Source organism: Chiloscyllium plagiosum, chromosome 24, assembly GCF_004010195.1.
Source record: "Chiloscyllium plagiosum isolate BGI_BamShark_2017 chromosome 24, ASM401019v2, whole genome shotgun sequence".
In the NCBI taxonomy this organism is placed as follows: Eukaryota; Metazoa; Chordata; class Chondrichthyes; order Orectolobiformes; family Hemiscylliidae; genus Chiloscyllium; species Chiloscyllium plagiosum.
The window spans coordinates 50,625,748-50,652,730 of NC_057733.1; the positions used below are offsets into that span (position 1 = coordinate 50,625,748).

At 41.1% G+C, this 26,983-nt stretch overlaps 1 protein-coding gene across 1 annotated transcript in view; it reads left to right on the plus strand.

Annotated features, from left to right (window-relative positions):
• Positions 1-26,983, plus strand: part of cep112 (centrosomal protein 112) — a 547,625-nt gene that overhangs the window by 454,969 nt on the left and 65,673 nt on the right. Inside the window, exon 26 of the mRNA XM_043715232.1 lies at positions 13,627-13,776. Within this exon, the coding sequence (XP_043571167.1) occupies positions 13,627-13,776 (150 nt within the window). The remainder of the gene's footprint in view (positions 1-13,626; positions 13,777-26,983) is intronic.

Here is a 26,983-nt window from a genome sequence, read left to right on the forward strand (position 1 = left end):
CCCCCCACCACCACCCTCTGTCTTCTACCTTTGAGCCTGTTCTGTATCCAAATGTCTAGTTCTCCCTGAATTCCGTGAGATCTAACCTTGCTAACCAGCCTCCCATGGGAAACCTTGTCAAACGCCTTGCTGAAGTCCATATAGATCACATCTACTGCTCTGCCCTCATCAATCCTCTTTGTTACTTCCTCAAAAAACTCAATTAAGTTTTTGAGACATGATTTCCCACGCACAAAACCACGTTGACTATCCCTAATCAGTCCTTGCCTTTCCAAATACATGTACATCGTGTCCCTCAGGATTCCCTCCATCAACTTGCCCACCACAGATGTCAGGCTCACTGATCGATACTTCCTTGGCTTGTCCTTACCACCCTTCTTAAACAGTGGCACCACGTTAACCAACTTCCAGTCTTCCAGCACCTCACCTGTGACTATCGATGATACAAATATCTCAGCAAGAGGCCCAGCAATCCTCTAGCTTCCCACAGAGTTCTAGGTACACCTGATCAGGTCCTGGGGATTTATCCACTTTTATGCATTTCAAAACATTTAGCACTTCCTCCTCTGTAATCTGGACATTTTGCAAGATGTCACCATTTATTTCCCTACAGTCTATATCTTCCATATCCTTTTCCACAGTAAATACTGATGCAAAATATTCATTTAGTATCTCCCCCATTTTCTGTGGCTCCACACAAAGGCCGCCTTGCTGATCTTTGAGGGGCCCTATTCTCTCCGTAGTTACCCTTTTGTCCTTAATATATTTGTAAAAACTCTTTGGATTCTCTTTAATTCTATTTGCCAATTCTATTTAATTCTATATCCCCGTTTTGCCCTCTGATTTCCCTTTTAAGTATACTGCTACTTCCTTTGTACTCTTCTAAGGATTCACTCAATCTATCCTGTCTATACCTAACATATGCTTCCTTCTTTTTCTTAACCAAACCTTCAATTTAGTCATCCAGCATTCCTTGTACCTACCAGCCTTTCCTTTCATCATCTAGAATTTGGAGAGGCAAAGACCAATTAGGCATAGTCAGTACGGTTTTGTGCGAGGGAACTTGCATCACTCAAACTTGGTTGAGTTTTTTGAGGAAATAGCCAAAAAGATTGAGGGCAGAATAGTAGATTTGTTTACTTAGACTTTAGTAAAACCTTTAACAAAGTTCCGCGTGGTTAACTAATTAGTAAAGTTAGATCACTTGCGATTCAGGGTGAGCTTGCTAATTGGGTACAAAATTGGTTTGATAATAGGAGTCAGAAGGTGGAGGTGGAGGGATGTTTCTCAGACTGGAGGCCTGTGACTAGTGGAGTTCCACAAGGATCGGTACAATCTGTTTATCATTTATACAAACAGTTTGGATGAAAAGTGTAGGAGGCATGGTTCGTCAGCTTGTGGATGATGCTAAAGTTGGTGGTAGTGGATAGTGAAGTAGGTTATCCAAGATTACAAGGAGATCTGGATCAATTGGGTCAATGGCTTGAGGAATACCAGTTGGAGCTTAATTTGGATAAATGTGAAGTATTGCATTTTAGTAAAACAAACAAGAGCAGGACTTACAGTGCAAACAGAGAGGCCTAAGGGTTCAGGTACATAATTCTTAGAAATTTGCAACACATTTTTGGTGGGGTGGTTAAGAATGTGCACGCTTGCCTTCATTACTCAGACGTTTGAGTATAGGAGTTTGAATGTAACATTGAGGCTGTACTGGACTGTTGATGAGGCCTCGTCTGGAGTACTGTGTACAATTCTGGTCGCCCTGTTAAAGGAAGGATATCATCAAATTGGAGAAGGCTCAGAAAAGATTTACCAGGATGTTGCCGGGAATGAAGATTTCAGTGATACAAATAGGCTGGATAAGCTTTTTTTTCCAGTGGAACACAGGAGGTTGAGGGGTGACCCTATAGAAGTGTATAAAATCATGAGTGGCATAGATAAGTTGACTAGCAAGGGTATTTTCTGGTGGGTGAGTTCAAAACTAGGGGGCACTTTTTAAGATGAGAGAACAAAGTCTTAAAAAAGACATGAGGGGCAAATTCTTTTACACAGACAGTGGTCACTGGTAACTGCTGGAGGAAGTGGTGGAGGTAGGTACAGTTACAGCATTTAAAAGATATTTGGATCAGTGCATGAATAGGAAACGTTGAGAGGGATATGAGCAGTTGGAACTAGTCTATTTGGAAACATGATCAGTGTAGACTAGTTCAGATGAATGGTCTGTTTCCATGCTGTATGACTGTACAAAGGAGAGGACAGTATATTATTATGGAGAGTGAGAGTGATTGACCCAAGCAAAGGTCAATGCCAGGTACTGGCTGAACTCCACCAGGGTCATCCAGTGGTTTCCAAAATGAAGATTTGGATGAGATGTTATGTCAGGTAGCCAGAATTGGATGCTAACATAGCCACATTGGTGGGGCAGTGCCCAAAATGCTATCAAGAACAAAAATTACGACCAGCAGCTCCCTCACATTTGTGTGAATGGCCAGGTAAACCCTGGACTTGCTTACATGTCAAGTACGCATGTCCTTTCATGGGTTCATGTTCTTAGTCATTGTGGGAGCCCACAAAAAGTATTGGGACGCGCATAGAGCTAATGCGTCAAACTGCATGCATCTTTTGCAAAACATTGACTATCAAAACACAGAAGGGTTGGTCACAGGTAATGGGCCATCATTTATCAGCAGGGAATTTGAGTATTTCCTAAAGTCAAATGGTGTTCAACATATATGAATAGCTCTGTAACATCCATCATCCAATGGTCTGGTGGAAACAGCAGTCTAAACTTTAAAGGCAGGCTTAAAGAAACAGACTACAGTTTCACAAGATACTAAACTTTCCTAGTTCTTGTTGATTAAAGGACTACCCTTCATGCAAGGGGCATGAAGTAGCATCCAGGAGGGTTTTATAGGGCAGTATGTAAATACCAGGAGCTGGGAATGTGGATTGGGAGCAGCTGTTTCAGGGTAAATCCACATTTGATACGTGGGAAGCTTTTAAAGAGAAGTGGATTAGAGCACAGGACAGACATGTCCTTGTGAAAATGAAGGATAGAAATGGCAAGGTTAGGGAACCATGGATGACAGGTGAAATTGTGAGACGAGCTAAGTGGAAAAAGGAAGCATACATAAGAACAAAGAAAATTACAGCACAGGAACAATCCCTTCAGACATCCAAGCCTGCGCCAATCCCAATCCTCTATCTAAAGCTGTCACCTATTTTCTAAGGGTCTGTATCCCTTTGCTCCCTACCCATTCATATATCTGTCTAAACACATCTTAAATGACGCTATGTGCCCACCTCTACCACCTCTGCTAACAATGCTTTCCAGGCACCCACCACCCTCTGCATAAAGAACTTCCCATGCATATCTTCCCTAAAACTTTCCCCTCTCGCTTTGAAGTCGTGACCCCTAGTAACTGAATATGGTCTAGATGACTGAAAACAGATGAAGCTTTGGAAGAATATCGTGAAAGTGGGACCAATCTGAAACAAGGAATTAAGAGAGCTAAAAGGGGTCATGAAATATATTTAGCAAACAGGGTTAAGGAAAATCGCAAAGCCTTTTACTTGATATAAGGAGCAAGAGGGTAACTAGAGAAAGGGCTGGCCACTCAGTGACAAAGGAGGAAAGATATGCGTGGAGTCAGAGAAAATGGGTGAGATTCTTAATGAGTGCTTTGCATTGGTATTCACCAATGAGAGGGACATGACGGATGTTTGGGTTAGGGATAAATGTTTAATTACTCAAGTCGGCATAGGAAGGAGGAAGTGTTAGGTAATCTAAAAGGCATTAAGGTGGAACGTCCCCTGGTCCAGATAGGATCTATCTCAGGTTACTAAGGGACGTGAGAGAAGAAATAGTTGGGCCTTAACAGATATCTTCGTAGCATCCTTGAACATGGATGAGGTCCCAGAGGACTGGAGAATTGGTAACGTTGTCCTCTCGTTTAAGAAGGGTAACAAGGATAATCTAGGTAATTATAGACGGGTGAGCCTGACATCAGTAGTAGGGAAGCTGCTGGAAAAGATACTGAGGGATAGGATCAATTTACATTTGGAAGAAAATGAGCTTATCAGTGACAGGCAGCATGGTTTTGTGCAGGGAAGGCCATGTCTTATCACCTTAGTAGAATTCTTTGAGGAAGTGACAAAGTTGATTGATGAAGGAAAGGCTGTAGATGTCATCTACTTGGACTCAACCCCAGCCCCCTCCCATTTATCTCTCAGCCCCGACCCACAAGCCTCATTCCTGATGAAGGGGTTATGCCCGAAACATCCTGCTCTTTGGATGCTGCCTGACTGGCTGTGCTTTCCCAGCACCACACTCTCAACTCTGACCTCAACAAGGTGTTTGATAAGGTTCTCCATGGTCGGTTGATGGAGAAAGTAAAGTCACATGGGGTCCAGGGTGTACTAGCTAGATGGATAGAGAACTGGCTGGGCAAAGGAGACAAAGAGTAGTAGTGGAAGGGAGTTTCTCAAAATGAAAAACTGTGACCAGTGGTGTTCCACAGGGATCCATGTTGGGACCACTGTTGTTTGTGATGTACAAAAGTAATCTGAAGGAAGGGGACTGTCAGAGAATGAAGCAGAATATAGATAGATTGGAGAGTTGGGTGGAGCAATGACAGATGGAGTTCTATCTGGGCAAATGCAAGGTGATGCATTTTGGTAGATCCAATTCTAGAGCAAACTATACGGTAAATGGAAAAGCCCTGGGGAAAATTGATGTACAGAAGATCTGGGTGCTGAGGTCCATTATACCCTGAAGGTGGCAACGCAGGTCAATAGAGTGGCCAAGAAGGCATCCGGCATGCTTTCCTTCATCGGACTGGATATTGAGTACAAGAGTTGGCAGGTCATGTTACAGTTGTATTAGACTTTGGTTCGGCCACATTTGGAATACTGCATACAGTTCTTATCGCCACATTACCAAATTGGTGTGGATGCTTCGGAGAGGTTACAGAGGAGGATCACCAAGATGTTGCCTGGTATGGAGGATGCTAGCTATGAAGAGAGGTTGAGTAGATTAGAATTATTTTCATTCCAAGGACAGAGGTTGAGGGGAGAGCTGATTGAAGTCTACAAAATCATGATACATCTGGAAAGGGTGGATAGCAAGAAGCTTTTCCCAGAGTGGGGGACTCAGTTACTAGGGGTCATGAGTTCAAGTTGAGAGGGGAAAAGTTTAAAGGAAATATGCATGGAAAATTCTTTTTGCAAAGGGTGGTGGGTACCTAGAATGCGTTGCCAGCGGAGGTGGCAGAGGCGGGGACAATAGCATCATTTAAGATGTATCTAGACAGATACATGAATGGGCAGGGAGCAGAGGGATACAGTTCCTTGGAAAACAGGCAATAGGTTTAGATAGAGGATCTGGATCGGCGCAGGCTTGGAGGGCTGAAGGACCTGTTCCTGTGCTGTAATTTTCTTTGTACTTTATTGCAACTACTGGGAGAGCTCCAGCAGATTTGCTGATGGGGAGAAGACTCCACACCAGGTTAAATTTGATCTTCCCAGACATGGGAGGGGGGAAGAAACGTCATCAAGAATGCCAATGCCAGACATAAGTCTCTGCTGCACCAGAGAGACAGCTTATTTCAGGGGATGATGTTTGGCGTAGGAACCATGGGGAATGGTCCTGTATGGGTAAGAGGCCATGGGTATGGTCGACAACAAATCAGGACCAGTGATGTATAAAGTTCAGGTTGGTGTGACAGTCTTGAACAAGCAAATGGACCACATGAAAGCAGCAAACTCACAAATTAGGTGAGACCTACATGTACCCAGCTCCTTTACAGCCTTTCCAACTGTTCCAGAATCTGTGGGTTGTCCCTCTCCATAAAGTGTTGAAGATACCTTGGAATTTGAGATGGACATAGTGGATGTTGCTGCCTCGGTGCCTTTGCTGCCTGAGGAAGAAATTGAATTTCTTCCGAAATGCTCCAGGCTCAAAGAGGCAAGCTGTTGTGCATTATACACCACCCACATCAGAGGCAGTATTATAGGAATCTGACCCAGTGCTAAAACACCCCTGGAGGACCTACAAAAAAAACGAACCAGCCTTTGTCCTCAGATTCAGAGGGGGAGGGATCTAGTGATTGTAATCAGGTCAACCAGATGGACCTCATAGAATATAAGTTCCCTGATTGGGGCTGATAATTGGGGAGCCCTGGCTGACAGATAAGAACAGGAATGTCCGACATCCTGTTCACTCTGAGAACTGGCTCTGAAGGAGCTGAGTCAGTGTAAAAGACTCTTCATGTGTAAATAAAAGATGACTCGGTGACAGGATACTGACCTCTGTGGAGTTATTTCAGCCTCTCTAGCAAGAACATACCATAATGAGACCAAAACTGTACACGATATTCCACATGTGATCTCACCAAGACTCTTTATCATTGCAACAAGGTAGCCCTGCTTCTATATTCAAATCCTCTTGCTATGAAGGCCAACATACTATTTGCCTTATTGACTGCATTTTCAATTTCAGTGACTGGTGTACAAAAACACCCAGTTCTCATTGCATACTCTCCCTCTCTCAATCCATAGCCATTCAGATAGTAATCTGCCTAAGTGTTTTTGTTCCCAAAGTGGATTACCTCACATTCATCCACATTTACTGCTTTTGCCATGCATTTACCCAGTGACTCAGCTTGTCCAAATCACACTAAAGCATTTCTGCATCCTCACAGCTCAGCCTCCCACCCAACTTTCATCCATCTACACATTTGGAGACATTATATTTAATTCGTTCAACTAAAACACACATATAATTTGTAAATAGCTGGGTTTCCATCCCTGATCCCTGCATTACCTCATTCGTCACTTGCTGCCATTTAGAAAAAGACCCATTTATTCTCTACTCTGTTTCCTGCCTGCCAAGCAATTTTCTATCCATTTCAATACGTTACCCCAATCCCATGTTCTTTAATTTTAATTGCTAATCTCGAATGTTGGACTTTGCTGAAAGCCTTCTGAAAGGTCAAATAAAACACATCCAGTGGCACCCCTTCAACGACTCTGAGTTACATCCTTGAAGAATTCCAGTAAATTTGTCAAGCATGATTTCCCTTTTGTAAATCCATGCTGACTCTGTTCGATACTGCCACTGTTTTCCAAGTGCTCAGTTATTAAATCTTTTATCATAGACTCTAGCATTTTTCCCCACTATCAGTGTCAGGTTGACTGGTCTATCATTCCGATTTTTGCTCTGTCTCCTTTTTTAAATTGAACAATTACATTACCTATCTTCTAATCTGTAGGAACTGTTTCAGAGTTTTGGAAAGTAGAAGATGACCACCAAAGCATCAAGTATTTCTGGGGTCACTTCCTTAAGTACTCTGTGATGTAGACTGTCAGGCCCTGGGGATTAATCTGCCTTCAAATCCCATCAATTTCCCCATAACCATTTCACTACTAATACTGCTTTCCACCAGTTCTTCCCTCTCACTAAACCCTGGTATCTTTTGTGTCCTCCTTTGTGAAAACAGAACCACAGTATATATTTAGTTGGTCAGCCATTTCTTTATTTCCAATTATGAATTCACTGAGAGATCTACATTTATCTTCACCAATTTTTTTCTGTTCACATATGCATAGAAACTTTTACAGTCAGTTATTGTGAATGTTCCACTCATTAAGGCACAAAGCCTTTAAGACTGCCTTTTAGCATTACTTGTTATTCTCATTATTTTCCATTGTAGCCTTGTTTGATTTGGCCCTTGATTTCTCTACTTGCTGGTTTCCTTATTCCCTTTCTATCTTTTGATCTTGTATTTGATTCCCATTCCTCTGACTCCATTGATACCCGTCCCCCTGCTATTTTATTTTAAAGCCTCCTCAACCAATCTAACAAATACTACTCCTAGGACATCAGTCCTGGTGCTACCCATTTGTAACTCATCCAGTTTGTACTGGTCCCACCTCCCCTAGAACCAAATCTGAAATCCTACCCCTTGTACCATCTCTTCAGCCACATGTTCATCCTGCTATTTGTACTCTAAGCAGATGTGGCACTTGTAGCAATCTTGAGATCATTACCTTTGAGGTCCTAATTTTTAAACTTACTTCCTAACTCCCTATATTCTGCTCTGAGGACCCCATCCCTTTTTGCACCTATGTCATGTGTACCAATGTGCATCATGATCACTGGCTGTTCAACCTTCCCCTCCAGGATTTCCATTAGCTGCTCTGAGACATCTTTGAACCTAGCTACAGGGAGGCATCATACCATCCTGGAGTCTAATATGGAGACACAGTAGTATTTATCTATTCCCTTACAATTGAATCCCCTATATCTGTGCATTCTTACATTTTTACTCCTCTCTGTGCAGCACAGCCAACTGTGTGCAGCAGATTTGGCTGTTGTTGCTTTCCCGTGTAGGGCCATTTCCCTCAACAGTACCCAGAGCAGTATATCTGTTGTGCAGTGGAATAGAGACAGAGGATTCCTGCACTGCCTGCTTAGATTTGTTCTTCTGCCTCGTGATCACTTATTCCCTTCTTGCCAGTGGAGTCTTAACCTACACCTCCCTAGATGTGCTAACCATGATAGTCTCTGCTTCATGAAAGCTCCACATTGGCCCCAGCTGCTGCTGCAGTTCCAAAGCCCTGGTCTCCAGGATCTGCAAAGGGAAACACTTCCAGCACACATGCTGCTCACAGGCACTGAAATGTGCCTGGCTTCCCACATAGAGCAGAAAGAACATGCCACAGCTGTGAACTCTCCTGCCATGATTTACCACTTTTAATTAAACCTTTTGGTAGATGCTTAATATCTAGGGCGCTCATTCCCTGATTTTTATTACTATAGACTATACTCCTGACAAACTACAAACCACAGAAAAAATAGCTGAAGTATATCTTTCCCTGTGCTCTAAATTCCCAGAAATACACACTAATTCTGACTTTGTCTCACTCAGTCTTTTAATTGAACAAAGTACAACATTCAGGACCCTTAATAAATTTGAAGTCAGTGGGAATCAAGTGGTAGATTATTTGCTGTTTGAAGTCATACCTAGCTTAAAGGAAGATAGTGATGGATTTTGGAAGAAAGTCTTCTCAGATCAGGATAATGCCTCAGGAGTTCCTCAGAAAAGTGTTCTAAGCCTATCTTCAGCTGCTTCATCATAACCTTCCCTCCAGCATAAGGTCAGAAGTGATGGCTGCACAGAATTCAATGTCACTTGCAGTCCCTTAGATACTAAAGCAGTCCTTGCTTGCATGCAGAAAGACCTGAATAACTTTCAGGCTATTAAATAGTAAGTAACAATAGCACCAGATAGGTGGCCCAGACAATTATAATATCCAACAAGGGGAAATATAACTTTGGCATTAACATAGCTGAATCCTCCAACATCATTGGATCAGCATTGACCAGGACCTCAAACAGACTCATCATATCAATACTGTGACTACAAGTGTAGGTCAGAGTAATTTGCCTGCTCACTCCCTAAAGCCTGTCCACAAGACAGAAGTCAGTTGTGTGATAGATTAATCTCCAATTTTCTAGATGTGTGCATCTACAACAACATTCCAGAAGCTCGATATCATCCTAGAAAAAGCAGCCCACTGGAATAAAGAAGAGACCATGCACAAATTGCTGGAGTTTTAAAGAATTAGGAATATGGAAAGGAGGCACTTACTGGCTGTGAGAGATTACAGGATAGAGAGCAATATGGTGTTGAAGAGTTTTAATTATGTATTCCTGTAAGGTAAAAAGGATGTGTGGTGTTCATCAAGGATTAGTGTCCTTGGATTAAAAGTAAACCTGCAATCGAATGTTGCCACATGATAATAATTCAGGCTAACAAAACTAAAAAGGTTGACGAACTTAGAAAATGCATTTGGAGGTTGAAAAGGGGCTTTAGTAAAGCTAAACGTAGATGGATAAAGGACATGACAGAAATAAATAGTAAATACTTTGTTACAATTCCTGTGATGAAACCATGAATCAAAATAATCAAATTTACTGAATGATCCCTAAATGAAGAAATTACCCACAAGATTCCATCTTTTTGAACTTCCTTAACATGAATCAGAACTAACGCAAATTCAACATGAACTAACAGGCAAATGCTTCTTCAAATTAATAGATTCATTTCACTTTTAAGTTGTTGATCCAGCAAAGTTATATCTTACACAACTATAAGCACTTGGATCACACTCAATGGATGCAAAGATAGCACCATGTGCAATCCACAGTCTTTTCAACACAAATCACTTTAGCCCTTGAGTTGCATTCATCAGCAGGTAGATACTATCCGAGGTCCCTCCCTGAATACAATTAATACTGACAAGGCATATTTTAACAAGCCCTCTTTCACTCAGCTTATATCAGTCTTTGTAAAGTAGTTTCCAGATTTCCTTTTCAATTGGTTAACCAACATTATTCCAGGAAAGATTGAAGAAATTGGGCTTGGAGCAGAGAAGATTAAGAGTTAACTTTATTGAAGTGTTCAAAATTATGAATAATTTTGACAGGGTAAAGTAGGATATTTTGTTTCCATTAGTCGGCATGTCAGTAACTAGAGATCACAATTTCAAAACTGTCAGCAAGAAAACTAGGAGCAAGATGTGGAGAACCTTCCTCACTCAGAGATTTGTTAGGATTTGGAATGTGCTGCCTAGGAAAGTGGTGAAAGCAGATTATCTTGGAGATTTCAGAAGAGAGCTGGATATAAATTTGAAAATGATGAAATTAGAGGGCTATGGAGATAGGGCTGGAGAATAGGACTAGCTGGATAACTCTTTGGGGAGCTGATGCAGACAAGATTTGTCAAATGTGTGAAAGGCTTTTTCACATGCCAGAACTATTTGCAGTGTATTTTGAAATTCGGTCCCTTTTACTGACTTCCGCAGGAGCTTCTGTAGGTCTATTGTGATTACAGAGAAACCTCAATTATCCGAACGAGATGGGCGGGCACTATTTCGTTCAGATAATCGATTATTCAGTTAATTGATTCAATGCCTTTCCTCTGGGGCTCAGAGTTTTCTGTTAAATCCACTCCCCATTCAGGAGACGAGGCAGCAGCACACCGCATGCGAGCCCCCACGCCCCCGTCCGCCCCTGCCCCCTCTCCGGGGTAGCCAGACTGGACACCAACAACAAGACTGTTGCTGATGCTGCTGCTACTGCCTTTTATTTTGTGGGGATGGAGCAGAGGGGGGTGCGGAGGGGGTTTGAGGCTCCAAATAGCACATACAGACACAAACACACATACAACTTTTTACTACAACCTTTTGACAGGTTCTGCCTTTGCCCTGTACAGAACAATAATGAAGAGGTTATCTGGGGAAGGGGTGTTTAGGGTTCATCCCAATGCAGAACTCCAGGGAAAGTGCGGGGGCAGAGAACGAGGGCGGGCAGTCAGTGATTTGGAGACGGTGCCTGGGCTCCCATCAATGTTCAGGACTGTTCTCGGCAGCTTTCCAGTAAGCTGAGTTCACTTTTAATCACCGTAAACACAAGACGCGATCAGTGTTGGAAACACGTCTTTGATGTAATGTTTCTGTTGGGACCTTGAGATCTCCTATGGATAATCCAATATTCGGATAATTGATATTTGGATAATTGAGGTTCCTCTGTATAGGGTCATAGAGAATTAGAAACATTAAGTTTGCATAAAACATAATTAGAATGCAGTAAAAATATATGTATAGTTTTAGATACTCTACAATAAGGAAAAGGTATTAAAGTCTTGGGTTTCCAAAGTAAATTCTTTGGGATGCTTTCAGGAATTGGAAACGACTTTGTGAAGTCAGCCATCAGATACTAGTACTATTTCCATGAGGAAAGAGAAGCTTACGAGGAGATTTCATTGAATAATTTTAGATTAAGAAGAGTTTTTAGAGAATGAATGATTGAATATAGATTGTAGATGGTAGAATGAATTGAGAAATTCCATTTCCTTTGGTTGGGCAATCAATAACTCAGTTATCAATATATATGACACAGGCTAAATCTTCAGACTAAAACCTTTAGTCAAGTTTATGTGCAGGTAGGTCATTTAAGAAAAGCAGAAAATACTGCAGGTAACTAGCAGTTTTATAATTAAATAGCCAAGCTGTTTCAAAACATTTAATTTCATCCACTATATTAATCTTTCAGCAGCTTTTGACTGGATCTTTGATGAAGTGTTATTGTGTTGAAGACTCCATAAAGCCCATTCAGCTAGCAGTGCCATTCCGTTAGCATTTGACTTCACCCTTAATGTTGAAGCAAGCTCACTTACTTGTACTAGTTCTTCTCAAAGGTCAGACAATTAAGATGCTAATCATTTCTACAACTTAAATATGCAATCTATGAGTAGATGTCTTATGTTGGCTCATTTGCCTTTGGCACATGGTCATGACGAAAGTAGATGAGCCATTAGAAAACTACTATGAACATCTTGTCTACATGAATGTTAGAAATGTTAGTACCTTAATTATCTGGCCATTAAGAAGTATCTGTATAAGTAATTGAGACTGATCTTCATCTCTAATGTTCGACAAAAAAATAAAAGACCTATTGTCCTTTCACAGATACTAATTTAATTTAGAACAAAGCTACTGTAGCTTGCTGACATGCTTATCAAACAATTGGACTGCTGTTGTATAGTCAGCTGGTATACAGAAATTGGAGATATCTTCTAGGTTGTTTTATGTTTTGCCCACATTCCTAGGTACTAAGTCAAAAGAAATAGCTCATCAGAGTTTTTTTTAAATTTCTATGATTCTGTTTATCTGATATTATAGATTAAACAATAATTGAACCCACTGAGCACATGACAAAGCTCTCCTTCCATTGCAGAAGGATCCTAAATTATAACGTTAGCATTCTTTGCCCAGCTTTTAGTGAGTTCAGTGTAAAATTATTCAGAATTTGGCACAAATTAGTACTAAATTAGTAGTTTTGCTCCGAGAGGGGGACTCTGAAATTGCTAGTATGGGAAATTGTGAACTTTTAAACTAAGTAGAGTAGGTTTTACTCCTCATCCATACCAAATTAGGTTTGCTTATTGCTTACATGGGATACACTAACAACACTTTCTGTGATGAGCACAAGGAGAAAAGGATTGCACTGGTGCTATCCAATGCAGTTGGGATTAAGGTCTGTTGTTGGGTCCTTAACAGATAGGAAAATGCCGTTGTTAAAGCAGTACAGAGAGAAGCTTGGTACAAGTGTGTTAAATATTCATATATTAACATTCCTGACAATTTTTAAGATTTTAGCGATATGATTTTCATATATGTTCTAATTTTATTATGTGATGAGGCTAACCAATTTCTCCTCAGACTAAAGCCAGTGAAAGTAACTGTGTCTATCATGGTGCTGCATGAATATCTACATTTTTGGCCAACTCAATACATGTCACACCTGTTGATCTAGAATATTACGGAACACAGTAGACAAACAAAAATGCAGCAACATGCTTGTTTTTATCTGCTGTGCCTAAGACAAAATTCCATGCCAATTAAAGATCCTGAGAAAGTTTGAATATTCTCTGCATTTGGCAGCTGATAAATACAGTTTCAAATATTTTCACAGCTATTATCACGCTTCAAAGCATTTTCAAACTAAGCAAATAGTCATGTTTAAGCAACTGGGATTTTCAGTTATTGTTTTCTTTTCAGACTGTAGCTGAACTTCAGACTACTATTACATCCTTAAGGGAAGAGAACAGCCGACAGCAGCTGGCTGCAGAGAGACAGCTCCAAGAAACTGTGGGAAGATGTGCAGATGAGAAGAGGCTGTTGATTAGAGATAATGATAGAAGTATCAAGGTAATCAAAGGGTTTTTTTAACACATTTGTGTTTCTCTTACATTACAAATGTTGTTGGGAGCACCATCTTATCTGATTGTATTGGGTCAGAACAAGTTTCATACATCTAGCCAGGCAGATAGTACTTCAGAGCCAGCTAGCTTTCTCATGAGATTCACTGAAATATTATTTACCTCTGCCTTCTTGTGGTTCTCAGTTCAGGACTGATAAAGGCTGCCAATGACTTCTCTTCATTTACTCACGTAGACACCAACAGTGTATCCAAAGGACTGGCTTTGATCTTGCTGTTCATCAGCTGCAGACTACTCAGACAGGATCAGCTTCTAGCATGACCTGCAATTGTCACATAACTCTATCTCATTGCCTCCTTCCTGGACCAAACTTTGTTCGTGCATTTTGGAACCAACAGCCAAAAGCTGCAGATGCTGGGAACCTGAATCAAAAACAGAAAGTACTGGGAATTCTCAACAACTCAGTTAGTAACTGTGGAAATAGAATGCAACAGACGAGTTAACATTCCAAGTTCTGACCCTCCTTGACAGAGCAGAAAATATTTCATTTTTGTTTGGAGGTCTTTTTTTTATTCTCAGGGCTACCTTTTCATTCTCGCAAACACATTTATGGAGTGATGGTGTCACCTTTGGAAATGTATGGGGTTTGTGGATTTAACAGAAGCATAATTAGAACAAGTCAACAGCACCTACAATGATTATCAATCCAATTAAACTTAAAATCATGGCACACAAAGAAAGTAGTAATTTCCTAGAACTACAGAATTCAGATTGACACAAGACTAAAGGCTTTAAATTAGCAAATCTTTTTTTTCAAAATAACTGACACTTCAGCACAGAAAAAGCCTTCTCCAAACACACTTTACGCTGATTGGTGAGGCTACAGTTATGCATTTCCATTGCATATTCACAAAGCTGTAATATTTTAACCAGCAGGTCTGGCAGTATCTGTGTAGGGAAAACAGAGTTAGCATTTCGAGTCTTTCGAACTGATTGTGGCAAGGAAACAGTTGGTACGCATGCTGAAGATGGGATGGGGGTCTGGGAGGGAGGAGGAGTAAACGATCGGTAGAGAAGGAGCTCAGTGAGAAAGAACACAAGTTGCGTAGACAAAGGTAACGGGTCAGCTGTGGAGAATGAATAACTGCTAATTGGGACCATTAGTGGCTGACTGAATTGGTTATAGTAGAGCCCATATGATGACAAGACCTGGGTTGTGGTAGGGACATGGGAGAAGGTGCTCAGGCTGTAAAATTATTGAACTCAACATTGAGTCCTGAAGGCGATAGGGTTCACAAGCTGAAAATGATATGCTATTTTCTAGCTTGCACCATGGTTCACTGGAATACCGCAACAGGCCTGAGACAGAAATGTTGGTTAGGGAACAAGATGGTGTATTGAGCGGCAGGCAACCAAAGCTCAGAATTATTTTTGTGGACAGAACGTAACTGTTCTGCAAAGCAATAACCAAGTCTGTGTTTTGTCTTTCAAATGTAGAGGAGACCACATTGTGAGCAGCAAATACAGTAAACTAGATTGAGTGAAGTGTGCTGTGCTTCACCTGGAATGTGTGTCTGAGACCTTGGATAGTGAAGAATGAGGATGTAAACAGGCAAGTATTGCATCTTCTGTGATTGTATGGGAAGATGCCATTGTGGTGTGAGAGACATAGGAAGTAGAGAAAGAGTAAAGCAAGGTGGGGAGAGTTCCTGTGGTAGGCTAGTAAGGGAGGGGAGAGGAATTTGTGTCTGGTGCTGGTATCCCATTGGGTGGTAGAAATGGCAACAAATGCTCCTTTATGCTGGTGGGGTGATAAGTGAAGACTAGGGAGAAACAATTGCTGTTGTGGGAGGGAAGAGAAGGGGTGGGGGCTGAAGTGCGGGCAATGGATTGGACATGTTGAGGGCCTGTCAACTACAGTGGTGGAGAATGTCAGTTGAGGAAGAAGGTGGACATTTCGGAGGTCCCCTTATAGTATTTGGCTTCATTGAAACAGATGCAATGGAGACGGAAAAACTGGGAAAATGGAATGGAGTCTTTATAGGAAGCAGGATGTAAAGGTGTATATACTCCAGGTAGCTGTGGGATTGGTGAGTTTGTAGTGAATGGGGAGTTGGGTAGCAGGTTTAATTCCCCAGCACTATGTAGATTTAGCTAATCTCAAGAGTTGTAGCAGAATCAATGCAATTCACCTTTCTGATTTTCAATTAGGAAGATGGGGCAAGATACATATATTTAAATATGATGACAAGACCTGGGTTGTGGTAGGGACATGGGAGAAACTAACTTCCATAAATCATTTTCTGGCCTCGAGTGAATAATACTCAATACTTGTCAGACCCTGTGTAAACTGTCACCCAGCACTTTGAGAGTATAGCAGGAGACAACTGGAGTGAATTATTAGAAATTTTTTTAAATTATGAGCTGGTGATCCATTGAACGTTGGACAGAAATGAAGCTTCATTGGGAAAAGGCTAGCTTATGTAGAAATCACATCTTAAATCATTAACTATTATAAATGCAAGTCTAAATCCAAAACTTTTTTTGCCAAGAAGCTTTGTGATAACTAAGCATTCAACATTTCAGTATTATTATTCTGTAGTATAGCTGAAGGCAACTGAATATTCCCTTTCCATTGTGGCTATAAATCTTTGTGAAATGGGAGAGATCTAAAGCTCACCCAGCATATTATTTGACCTTCAAGCACTTCAAATCACCTTGAAGCAAATCTGAGAGGAGATTACTAAGAAAAGCAAGTTTTACAGTGTAAGGCAGTCAAAATATATCCAACTCTGTGACAGTAGTTCCTGTTCCTGATAAGAAATTAATGTCTGTATATATTAATAAAGAATTCCTTTAAGATATTCTCGGGAACAAATGGAAGATAATTCTGTTTGTTTTGTTATAAAAGCTTAGAATACTGTGAAAAATCTGAAAATACACTACCAATAAGTGTAACTGCCCATTGTAGCCATGTTGCTCTGAATTAGCCACCCGTAATTTCACAATGATTGCAGCACAGAAAGAAACCATTTTCTATTCTGTCTGTGTGGCTTTCTGCAAGAGCAACTCACCTTGTCTCACTCTTCCATCTTTTCCCTGCAAACTTTCTCTTCCGGTAATTATCCAATTTTCTTTTGAAAGCCACAATGGAATCCATTGTGTATTCCAGATCCTAAATATTATCGGGCAATAAAGAAATGATGTGCAACATCAATGTGCTTTCTGATATCAAACTAATGACATAGGTCAAATTAGCCAACATTTTAATTTATTTTCCTATTGAATGACGCCGACAGCACAGGTAAAAAGGTCCTGTGGCATTATTGTAAAGAAAAGCAAGGGAGTCATCATAGGTCAATATTTATCTCTCAATGAACATCACAGAAACAGGTCATTATCATACTGCTGTTTGCGGGAGCTTCCTACATAACCACTAGTCATTAAACATCCATCTACTCTAATCCCATTTTCCAACATGCGCCCCAGAGTCTTGTATGTTGTGGTGTTTCAAGTGCTTATCTAAATACTTCTTAAATGTTTTGCAGATTCCTGTCTCTACCACCCTTTCAGGTCAGGCATATTCTGAGGAGCAGGAGAGTCGACATTTTGGGCATAAGCCCTTCATCAGGAATTTCATTGCCCAAAACATCAACTCTCCTGCCCTTCAGATGCTGCCTGACCTGCTGTACTTTTCCAGCTCCACACTTTTCAACTCTGACTCTCCAGCATCTCTAGTCTTCACTTTCTCCCTCTACCATGCTTACAGACAGTGAATTCTAGATACCCATAATGTTCTGGGTGAAAAATGTTTTCCTCAAATTTCCTCTAAATCTTCAGCTCCTTAACTTAAAACTATGTCTTCTGGTTCTTGACCTCTCTGCTGGGTAGACATTTCTCCTTCTCTACCTGTCTAGGCCCCTCAGAACTATTTACGCCTCAATCAGGATCCTGTCAGCTTTCTCTACTCTAAGGAAAACATGCTCAGTCTGTCTAGTCTCTCTTCATTACTGAAACACTCCAGCCCAGGCAACGTCCTGGTAAATCTCCTCTGCATTCTTTCAGATGCAATCAGATCCTTTCTATAGTGGGCCGCCAGTACTGCACACTGTACTCCACCTGTGGCCTTAATAATCGTGTCCTCCTTGCTCTTGTATTTACTGTCTTGACTGATAAAGGCAAATATCCCAAATGCCTTCTTATCTACCTGTCCTGCTGCCATCAAGAATCATAGAATCTCAACAGTGCAGAAAGAGGCCTTTAGGCCTTTCAAAGAACATCCCACCCAGATTCACATCCTCACTCTATCCCCACATCAGGTCTTCCAAAAATACATCACTTCATACTTTTCCGAATTATGTTCCATTTGCCACTATTCAGCCCATTTGACCACCAATTTTTGTGTCATCTGCAAAATTACTAATCCTACATCCTACCAGTATCTCCTACATTTATGTCAGGATCACTAATGTACAGAACAAACAGCAAGGGGCCCAGCACTAAACATTGTTGTATGCTGCTGGACACATTTCAGCCACAAAAACACCTTTTGACCATCACTCTCTGCTTCCTGTCACAAAGCCAATTTTGGATTCAATTTGCCAATTGCTCTGGATCATATGAGCTCTTAACTTCTTAGCAAGTCTGCTATGCAAGACCTTGTCAAAAGCATTACTGAAGTGCATATAAATCACATCAACTGCACTACCCTCATCTCATACCTCGTCAACTTCTTGGAAAATTCAATCAAAATTGTTAGACATGATCTGCCGTGAGCTGAAAATGTGTTGCTGGAAAAGCGCAGCAGGTCAGGCAGCATCCAAAGAGCAGGAGAATCAACGTTTCGGGCAGGAGCCCTTCTTCAGGAATCTGTCGTGAAGATTCCTGATGATCTGCCGTGAACAAAGCCATGCTAACTATCCTCAATTAAACCTTCCCTCTCCAAGTGAAGCTTAATTCTTGCCCTCAGAAGTTTTCTGCAATAGTTATTCTACTAAAGGCCTATAGTTTCCTGCTTTACATTACCACTCTTGAATAATAGTACACAATAACTATCCTCCAGTCACAGAGTCGTACAACAGGAAAACAGTCCCTGCAGTCAACCAGTCCATGCTGACCATAATCCCAATCTAAACTAGTCAAGCTGTCTGCACCTTGCCCATTACCCCTGCCAACATTTCTTATTCATGTGCTTATTTAAATGTTTTTTAAACATTGTAACTGTACACATATCCATCACTTTCTCTGGAAGTTCATTCCACACATGAAGCACTCTTCTGTGGCCAAAGAGGATTTGAAAATGAATGTCAAAGCCCTTTCAATCTACATCCTTGCCTCCCATAATAGCCTGGGATACATCTCATTTTAGGCCTGTGAATTTATCAACTTTAAAGCTTGCTAAAATTGCTAATATCTCCTCCCTCCCAATGCTTATTCATTCAAGTATATCACAGTCCCCTCTCTGATATCTAAACCTATATCAAACCTATATCATCTAATATTATAACGGTGACTACTCTTCAAAAATATTTTGTTGGCTTTAAAGCACTTTGGAACATCCTGAGGTCAAGAAAGGTGCAAAAGAAATGTAAGTTCTTCTTTTATTGACCCACCTCTTCAGAGATGATCATTTCGCCAATCCATGTTAAATCAAAAGCAGCTGCAGTCGCAGTAAATTACAGTCAGATTTACATTTTTTTGCAAATCCAACCCACATCTGAACATGTCAGGGGTAGGGGTTTAAATATGCTGCGTTTTCTTGCAGTATACTGATGATTGTCCTCCTTGTTTTATCTTCACCTGTTAGGTACATAATGCCCTTTACCACCATCAGTCATGTTTGCTTCTTTATTCCAGTCTACAGATAATGCTGTTAAAAATCAACATAATTTTTTTTTTTAATTCTTGACCTCTCTCTTAACACGTTTCTGTTCTGTTAATAATCTTGATTCTGTTTAAAGAAAACCATACCACAAAAATAGTTTTGGGCCTGTCATTTAAGGAGACGTAACAAAAGCCTGATTGGGAGGTCACAAGTTCTAGCCTGAGGCTTCCTGTCACTCCCACTACAGATGAAAAGAAAAAGTATTAAAAATACACAGCAGTTCCATTAGCATCTGTAAAGAAAAAATGTTTTGGGTGTGACTCTTTAGCAGAACTTAGAACTGAAGGATATCCAAAAATTTAAATACACTGTATATTTAGTTTGACGGAGAGAAAGGGAATGGTCAACCAATTTCACAAGCACTTCAAAAACAGTAAAGAAGTTAATTCCCATTTAACTTATTTTGTTAGGATGAGACTGATATGTTCTTAGCCTTGACCAGTGTCTGGTGACCATGTACTGGTGAGAAATTCCACATCCAGAGGGAAAAATACAGGACTGTTCTGGGATCATATGTCCTAATCATGTATAATAATAATCCTTACATTATATATCATATTGACTTAGAGTCACATAAAGACAAGTCAGAGTGTTTGACGTAAATGATTATCACATGTAATGTAATAACAGTTACAAACATAAACCCAGCAGCCACTCTTTTCCAATATTGAGATTAATGACCAGTTAATCTGGTCATTTGCCTATTCTCTCAATTAACACTATCAAACAGCAGATTAACTGGTCATTAATCTCCTGTTTAATAGTGTTAATTGAGAGAATAGGCAAATGGGCCCTTAAAGGAATGTTTATCATACTAACCTGTAAGCCCAGTGAAAAGAAACAGAATTCAGAATGCCTTTTTTTTCCCAATTTACTCAAAAGTACCAAATTGGCTGGGAAGCATTTGATAGGAATCCTGGCAGCTTAGGTAGAACTCCAAGTTTATGTAAACTGTAATAGGATTGGAAGTAGTTTTTAAACTTAGTGACCTTTGAGTGTAGGTCATGTCTTCTGGTCCTACTGCTCTGAACAAAATGAAATTGTTTTACTTTCTAGTTCCTTTAGAATCCTAACAACAGGTACCATATGCCTCTCTCTCTCTCTCTCTCTCTGTCCTCTTTTGCATTGAGAATGTGACCAATGTATATGATCTCTCCTCTTGTTCAAGTTTCTTTGAGATCTTCATTATTTGGACTGCTCATTTCTATATTCTCTCAGTAACTTGTGGTATTAGGTCAGCCAAAACTAGGCACAGAAATCAACACAGATATCTACTTCAAACCCATGGACCCTCACAGCTACCTACACTAGACCTCCTCCCATCCTCTCTCCTGTAAAAACACCATTCCTTACTTCCAGTTCCTCCACCTCTGCTATATCTGCTCCCATGAGGAGCAAATCCACTCCAGGATATCCCAGATGGGCATCCTTCTTCAAGGACCGCAATTTCCCCTCCCACGTGATCAACAATGCCCTCCAGTGTATCTCTTCCACTTTCTGCATCTCCACCCTTGAACCCCATCCATCCAACCGCAACAAGGCTAGACCCCCCCCCGGTCCTCACCTTCCACCCCACTAATTTCCAGATACGATGCAATATCCTCCGCCATTTCTGCCAGCTACAATCAGACCCACCATCAGAGATATATTTCCCTCCCCACCCCTATCAGCATTCCGCAGAGACCATTCTCTCCATGACTCCTTCGTTAGGTCCAGATCCCTCACCAACCCACACTCCATTCCTGGCACCTTCCCTTGCTAATGTAAGAGATGTAAAACCTGCGCCCACGTCTCCCTCCTCACCTCTGTTCAAGGCCTCAAAGGATCCTTCCAGATCCACCACAGACTTTCAAACACCTCATCTACTATGTCCGTTGCTCCAAATGTGATCTTCTCTGCACTGGGGAGACAGGACACCAACTCGCGAAACATTTCAGGGAACATCTCTGGGACACTTGCACCAAACAACCCCACCGTCCTGTGGCTGACCACTTCAACTCCTCCTCCCATGCCATCCAAGGACATGCAGGTCCTGGGCCTCCTCCACCGCCAAGTTCAACCCACCCGACGACTGGAGGAAGAATGCCTCATCTACTGCTTTCGAACCCTCCAACCACACGGCATCAACATCGACTTCACCAGTTTATTCATCTCCCCTCTCCCCACCTCATCCCAGATCCAACCCTCCAACTCAGCACTGCCCTCTTGAACTGACCTACCTGTTCATCTTCCTTCCCAACTATCTGCTCCACCTTCCCCTCTGAGCTGTCACCCTCACCTGTATCTACCTATCACCTTCCCAGTTACCTTGGCCCCGACCTCACACCACCCTCCTATTTATCTCTCAGCAAACCCCCATCACATTTCTGATAAAGGGCGTGTTGCTGATGTTGCCTGACCTGCTTTGCTTTTCCAGTGCCACACTTTTCAACAGTAATCTAACTGTACTAATGATTTATAAAAGACTTTATAACAGTACATTTGTCTCAAAATTGACCTATTCAGTTGCTGTAATATCTAATTGCTTCTTACGATGCCACCAAACATTTTGGAGTTAACTTCAATTTATTTTCAATTAAGACCTCCAGATCACTTCCATTGTCCATGTGTATTAATTTACCATCCATAAAAGTAAAAATCTCTTCCTTTTATCCTCACATGAAGCACCATGTATGTAACAAACCAAGCAATTAAAAACATATGTCAGGACATTAAAGAATGGAGGATAAAATATATCAAAATACAATAAAAGGAAATTTAGAAAGGAAATGTGGCTACTAAAAGATGTGTTTTCCAATATATTATTCACATCACACATCTTTCAAAAGTAATTGAGTCGCTTTATAGTTGGTCAGTGCATTTCCAAAAATATTTTGTTACACATTAGCTTGCCTCTTTAACTTCTATTCCTTGTGAAAGACTTGTTTGTTTGAGGCAAGTGAATTTGGAGACTGTTATGGCCTGCAGTTACAATTGTACAAATCAAGGGCAGCCCTTCAAGTTTGCTATGCCATTCAATTAGATCATGGCTGATTAGATTGTAGCCTCAAATCCACATTCCCAACTACTCTGAATAATCTTTCAACTTCTTGCTTAACAAGATTATAACTACTCCTGCCTTAAAAATATTCAAGGACTGTTTCCACCATCTTTTCAGGACAAGCGTTGCAAATACATTCCATCCTCTGAGGAAGAGAAAATTTATCCATTTTCAGTTGAAAATTGGCGCCCCCTAATTTTTAAACAGTGACTCCCTAGCTCTACATCTACCCTGTCAAGATTCCTCGGGATTTCAATTGTTTCAATCAATTTGCCCCTAGGATCTAAACCTTGCCTGTTCAACTTTAGGGAAAGAAATCTCTCATCCTTACCTGGTCTGGTCTACTTGTGACTGCAGGCCCACAGCAATGTGGTTGACTCCTAACTGCCCTCTGGGGCAATTAGAAATGGACAATAAATGCTGGCCTAGACAGTGACATCCACAACTTGTGAATGAATTTTTAAAAATCCTATTAGCTTTCCTTATTACTTAGTGTTCTATATACTCATGTTTTGTGATTCATGCTCAAGTTCACTCGGGTCCATCTGCATCTCAGAGTTTTGCAATCTCTCACTATTTAATTTTTTTTTATTTTTACTACCAAGATGGACAATTTCACATTTTCCAACATTATACTCTACTTGTCATGTGTCTTTGCCTACTCATTTAATGTATCAATATATTTTTGCAACTTACCTTACTTCCTATCTTTGTGTCATTGTTAATTTGGCAACCATATCTTCTGTCCCTTCATGGGTATAAATTTTAAACAGTGGCAGTCACGGCACTGTCTTGTAGCATAGTACACATTATATTTTATCATAATAAAATGAATGGTCTTTCTTACTCAACAACTGTGAACATGCATATGTGTTATAATATATATACTTTATGGGTCAACCTAGGAATGTTATAATATTTTTGCTGACTGCATGAATTTGATGATTCTAAATGATGGAACAAATCCAAGAGTTAGTGGTAACAATGTAAGTCTTCCAGCAGAAGTATCCAACAAAATTCCTTTCAAGCTGATTCAGAAGCAGTGGCACCCAAACAGAATACATTCTGAAAACATTCCACATCAGATGCACCCCTGCAAAATAAAGGAGACAACTTCATTCTTCTTTTATTTTCCAAATTTGTTGGCAGGGCATAAATATGCATCTATTTTGAGGGGAGGTAATGGATGTTTATTTTGTCCGATTTGAGCTTTTGTATTGAAGCTGTTCATCTATAAGTATCCTCTAAAGCAAACAGCTCTGTACTTTGTCCTAAAGCTCATGGTGAACAGTGCATGGGAGTAAAAATGAAATGGAGGGAGAAGCAGTAAAAGTGTGCAATTAACTCCTAGAGATTAATTATCTTGACACAAAATGTTTTCACTACCACAGAAATGTAAGCCCAAATCTTCCAATTTGGAGAGGCCTGTAATGCAACGTATGGCATTGATCTGTGTCAGGATCCTGAGAAAGTCCTGACGTGTGCGCATCCTTAATACTTAAGTGGAAATTTTAAACTTCTGTTTGCCAGTTTACTCTGCCAAGATTGCTCTCCAATTCTATCAATGGTGGGATCAAATGGCCAGAAGGCTCTTTATCCTGTTCCTACCCTGGTTTTCACACAGATTTATAAGACTGTAGGAAATAGGAACAGGAGTAGGCTGTTGGGGTCCTTCAAGCTTGCTTTGCCATTCAGTAGGATAATGGCTTATCCAACTGTCCATTTCCCACCCTTTCCCTATTATCCTTGGTTCCTCTACTGATCAAGTATTGATCTATCTCATCCTCAAATATATACAAGGACTCTGCACTCACAGCTCTCTGTGGCAAAAAGTTCCAAAGACACTCATCCCTCTGCAAGAATAAGTTCCTCCTTAACTCAGTCTTAAATTGGCACCCTTTATTTCTGAAATATGCCCTCTGGTCCTAGATTCTCCCATGGGACGAAACATCTTTTCAGCATTTACCCTTGCCAAGCCCCTTAACAAGCCTATATGTTTCACTGAGATCACCTCATATTCTTCTAAATTCTAAATAAGTAGAGGCTCAACCTGTTAAATCTTTGCTCATAAGACAACCCCTCCATATGGGAATCTTCCTAGTAGGTGTTCTATGGACTGCCTCCAATGAAACAACTTCTTTTCGTAAATAGGGGTACCAAAACTGCTCAGAGTACTCCAGATGTGGTCTCAACTGCCTTTGTACAGTTGCAGTAAAATTTTCCTACTTTTATACTCTAGCCTCTTAAAATAAGGACCAACATTAAATTAACCTTCCCGATTACCTTCTGCACCTGTGTGCTAGCTTTCTGTGTTTTGAGAATTTGCATAGAGCTTTTCAAAACAGATATAAAGCCTGCATAATTCTAAATCAGCTGAAATGTCAAAGCATCACAGCAATGTTCAGCCAACCCACCTCCAAGTAATGCACAAACTTCAAAACCTTGGCATTGTTGACTCCCTGCCCCAAGCAAAGTTCATCACCTCCTCTACCCCTTAAAGCAATGCTTATCATTCTCTCTAGGCAATGTCCACCACCCCATGTCGACCATTTTCATCATCACCGCTCGGCAATGTCCATCATGCCCACTCGGCCATGTTCATCATCCCTGCTCGACCATTTTCATCATCACTGTTTGGCAATGTCCATCACTCCGCTCGGCCATTTTCATCATCACCACTCATCAATGTCCATCACTCCTGCTCAACAATGTCCATCATCCCCGCTTGGCCATGTTCATCATCACCATTCAGCAATGTCCATCATCCCCGCTTGGCCATGTTCATCATCACCATTCAGCAATGTCCACCACCCCCACTCAGCCATTTTCATCATCACCACTCAGCAATGTCCACCACCCCCGCTCGGCCATTTTCATCATCACTGCTCAGCAATGTCCATCACCCCCTCTTGGCCATGTTCATCATCACCATGTAGCAATATCCACTACTCCTGCGTGGCCATATTTATCATCACCATTCAGCAATGTCCATCACTCCCTCTCAGCCATATTCATCATCACCTCAAGGTAATGTTCATCATCACCACTCGGCAATATTCACCAACTCCACTCAGCAACGTTCATCACCCCCACTTGGCCACGTTCATCAACAACACTAGACAATGTTCATCACCCCTTCTCAGCAATGTTCATCACCCCCTCACAGCAACGTACATCACCCTCTCTCAGCAATATTCTTCACCCCCTCTCAACAATGTTCACCACATCCTCTCAGCAATGTTTATCACCCTCTCTCAGGAACGTACATCACCCCTCTCAGCAATATTCTTCACCCCCTCTCAGCAATGTACGTCATCCCCTCACAACAATATACATCAACCCCTCACAACAATGTTCATCACCCTCTCACAGCAGTGTACACCACCCCCCTCACAGCAATATTCATCACCCCCTCTCAGCAATGTTCACCAACCCCTCATTGCAATGTTCATCACCCCTACTCCGCAATGTTCCTCATCCCCTCACAACAATGTTCATCACCCTCTCACAGCAATGTTCATCACCCCCTCTTGGAAAGATTCATCACCCCCTCTTGGAAAGATTCATCACCCTCTCACAGTAATATTCATCATCCCCTCTCAGCAATTTTCATCACCCCCTCTCAGCAATATTTATCAACCCCTTACAGCAATGTACATCACCCCTCACAACAATGTTCATCACCCCTTCAAAGCAATGTTCATCATCCCCTCTCAGCAATATTTATCATCCTCTCACAGCAATGTTCATCACCCCCTCACAGCAATGTTCATCACCCCTTCAAAGCAATGTTCATCATCCCCTCTCAGCAATATTTATCATCCTCTCACAGCAATGTTCATCACCCCCTCACAGCAATGTTCATCACCCCTTCAAAGCAATGTTCATCATCCCCTCTCAGCAATATTTATCATCCTCTCACAGCAATGTTCATCACCCCCTCACAGCAATGTTCATCACCCCTTCAAAGCAATGTTCATCATCCCCTCTCAGCAATATTTATCATCCTCTCACAGCAATGTTCATCACCCCCTCACAGCAATGTTCATCACCCCTTCAAAGCAATGTTCATCATCCCCTCTCAGCAATATTTATCATCCTCTCACAGCAATGTTCATCACCCCCTCACAGCAATGTTCATCACCCCTTCAAAGCAATGTTCATCATCCCCTCTCAGCAATATTTATCATCCTCTCACAGCAATGTTCATCACCCCCTCACAGCAATGTTCATCACCCCTTCAAAGCAATGTTCATCATCCCCTCTCAGCAA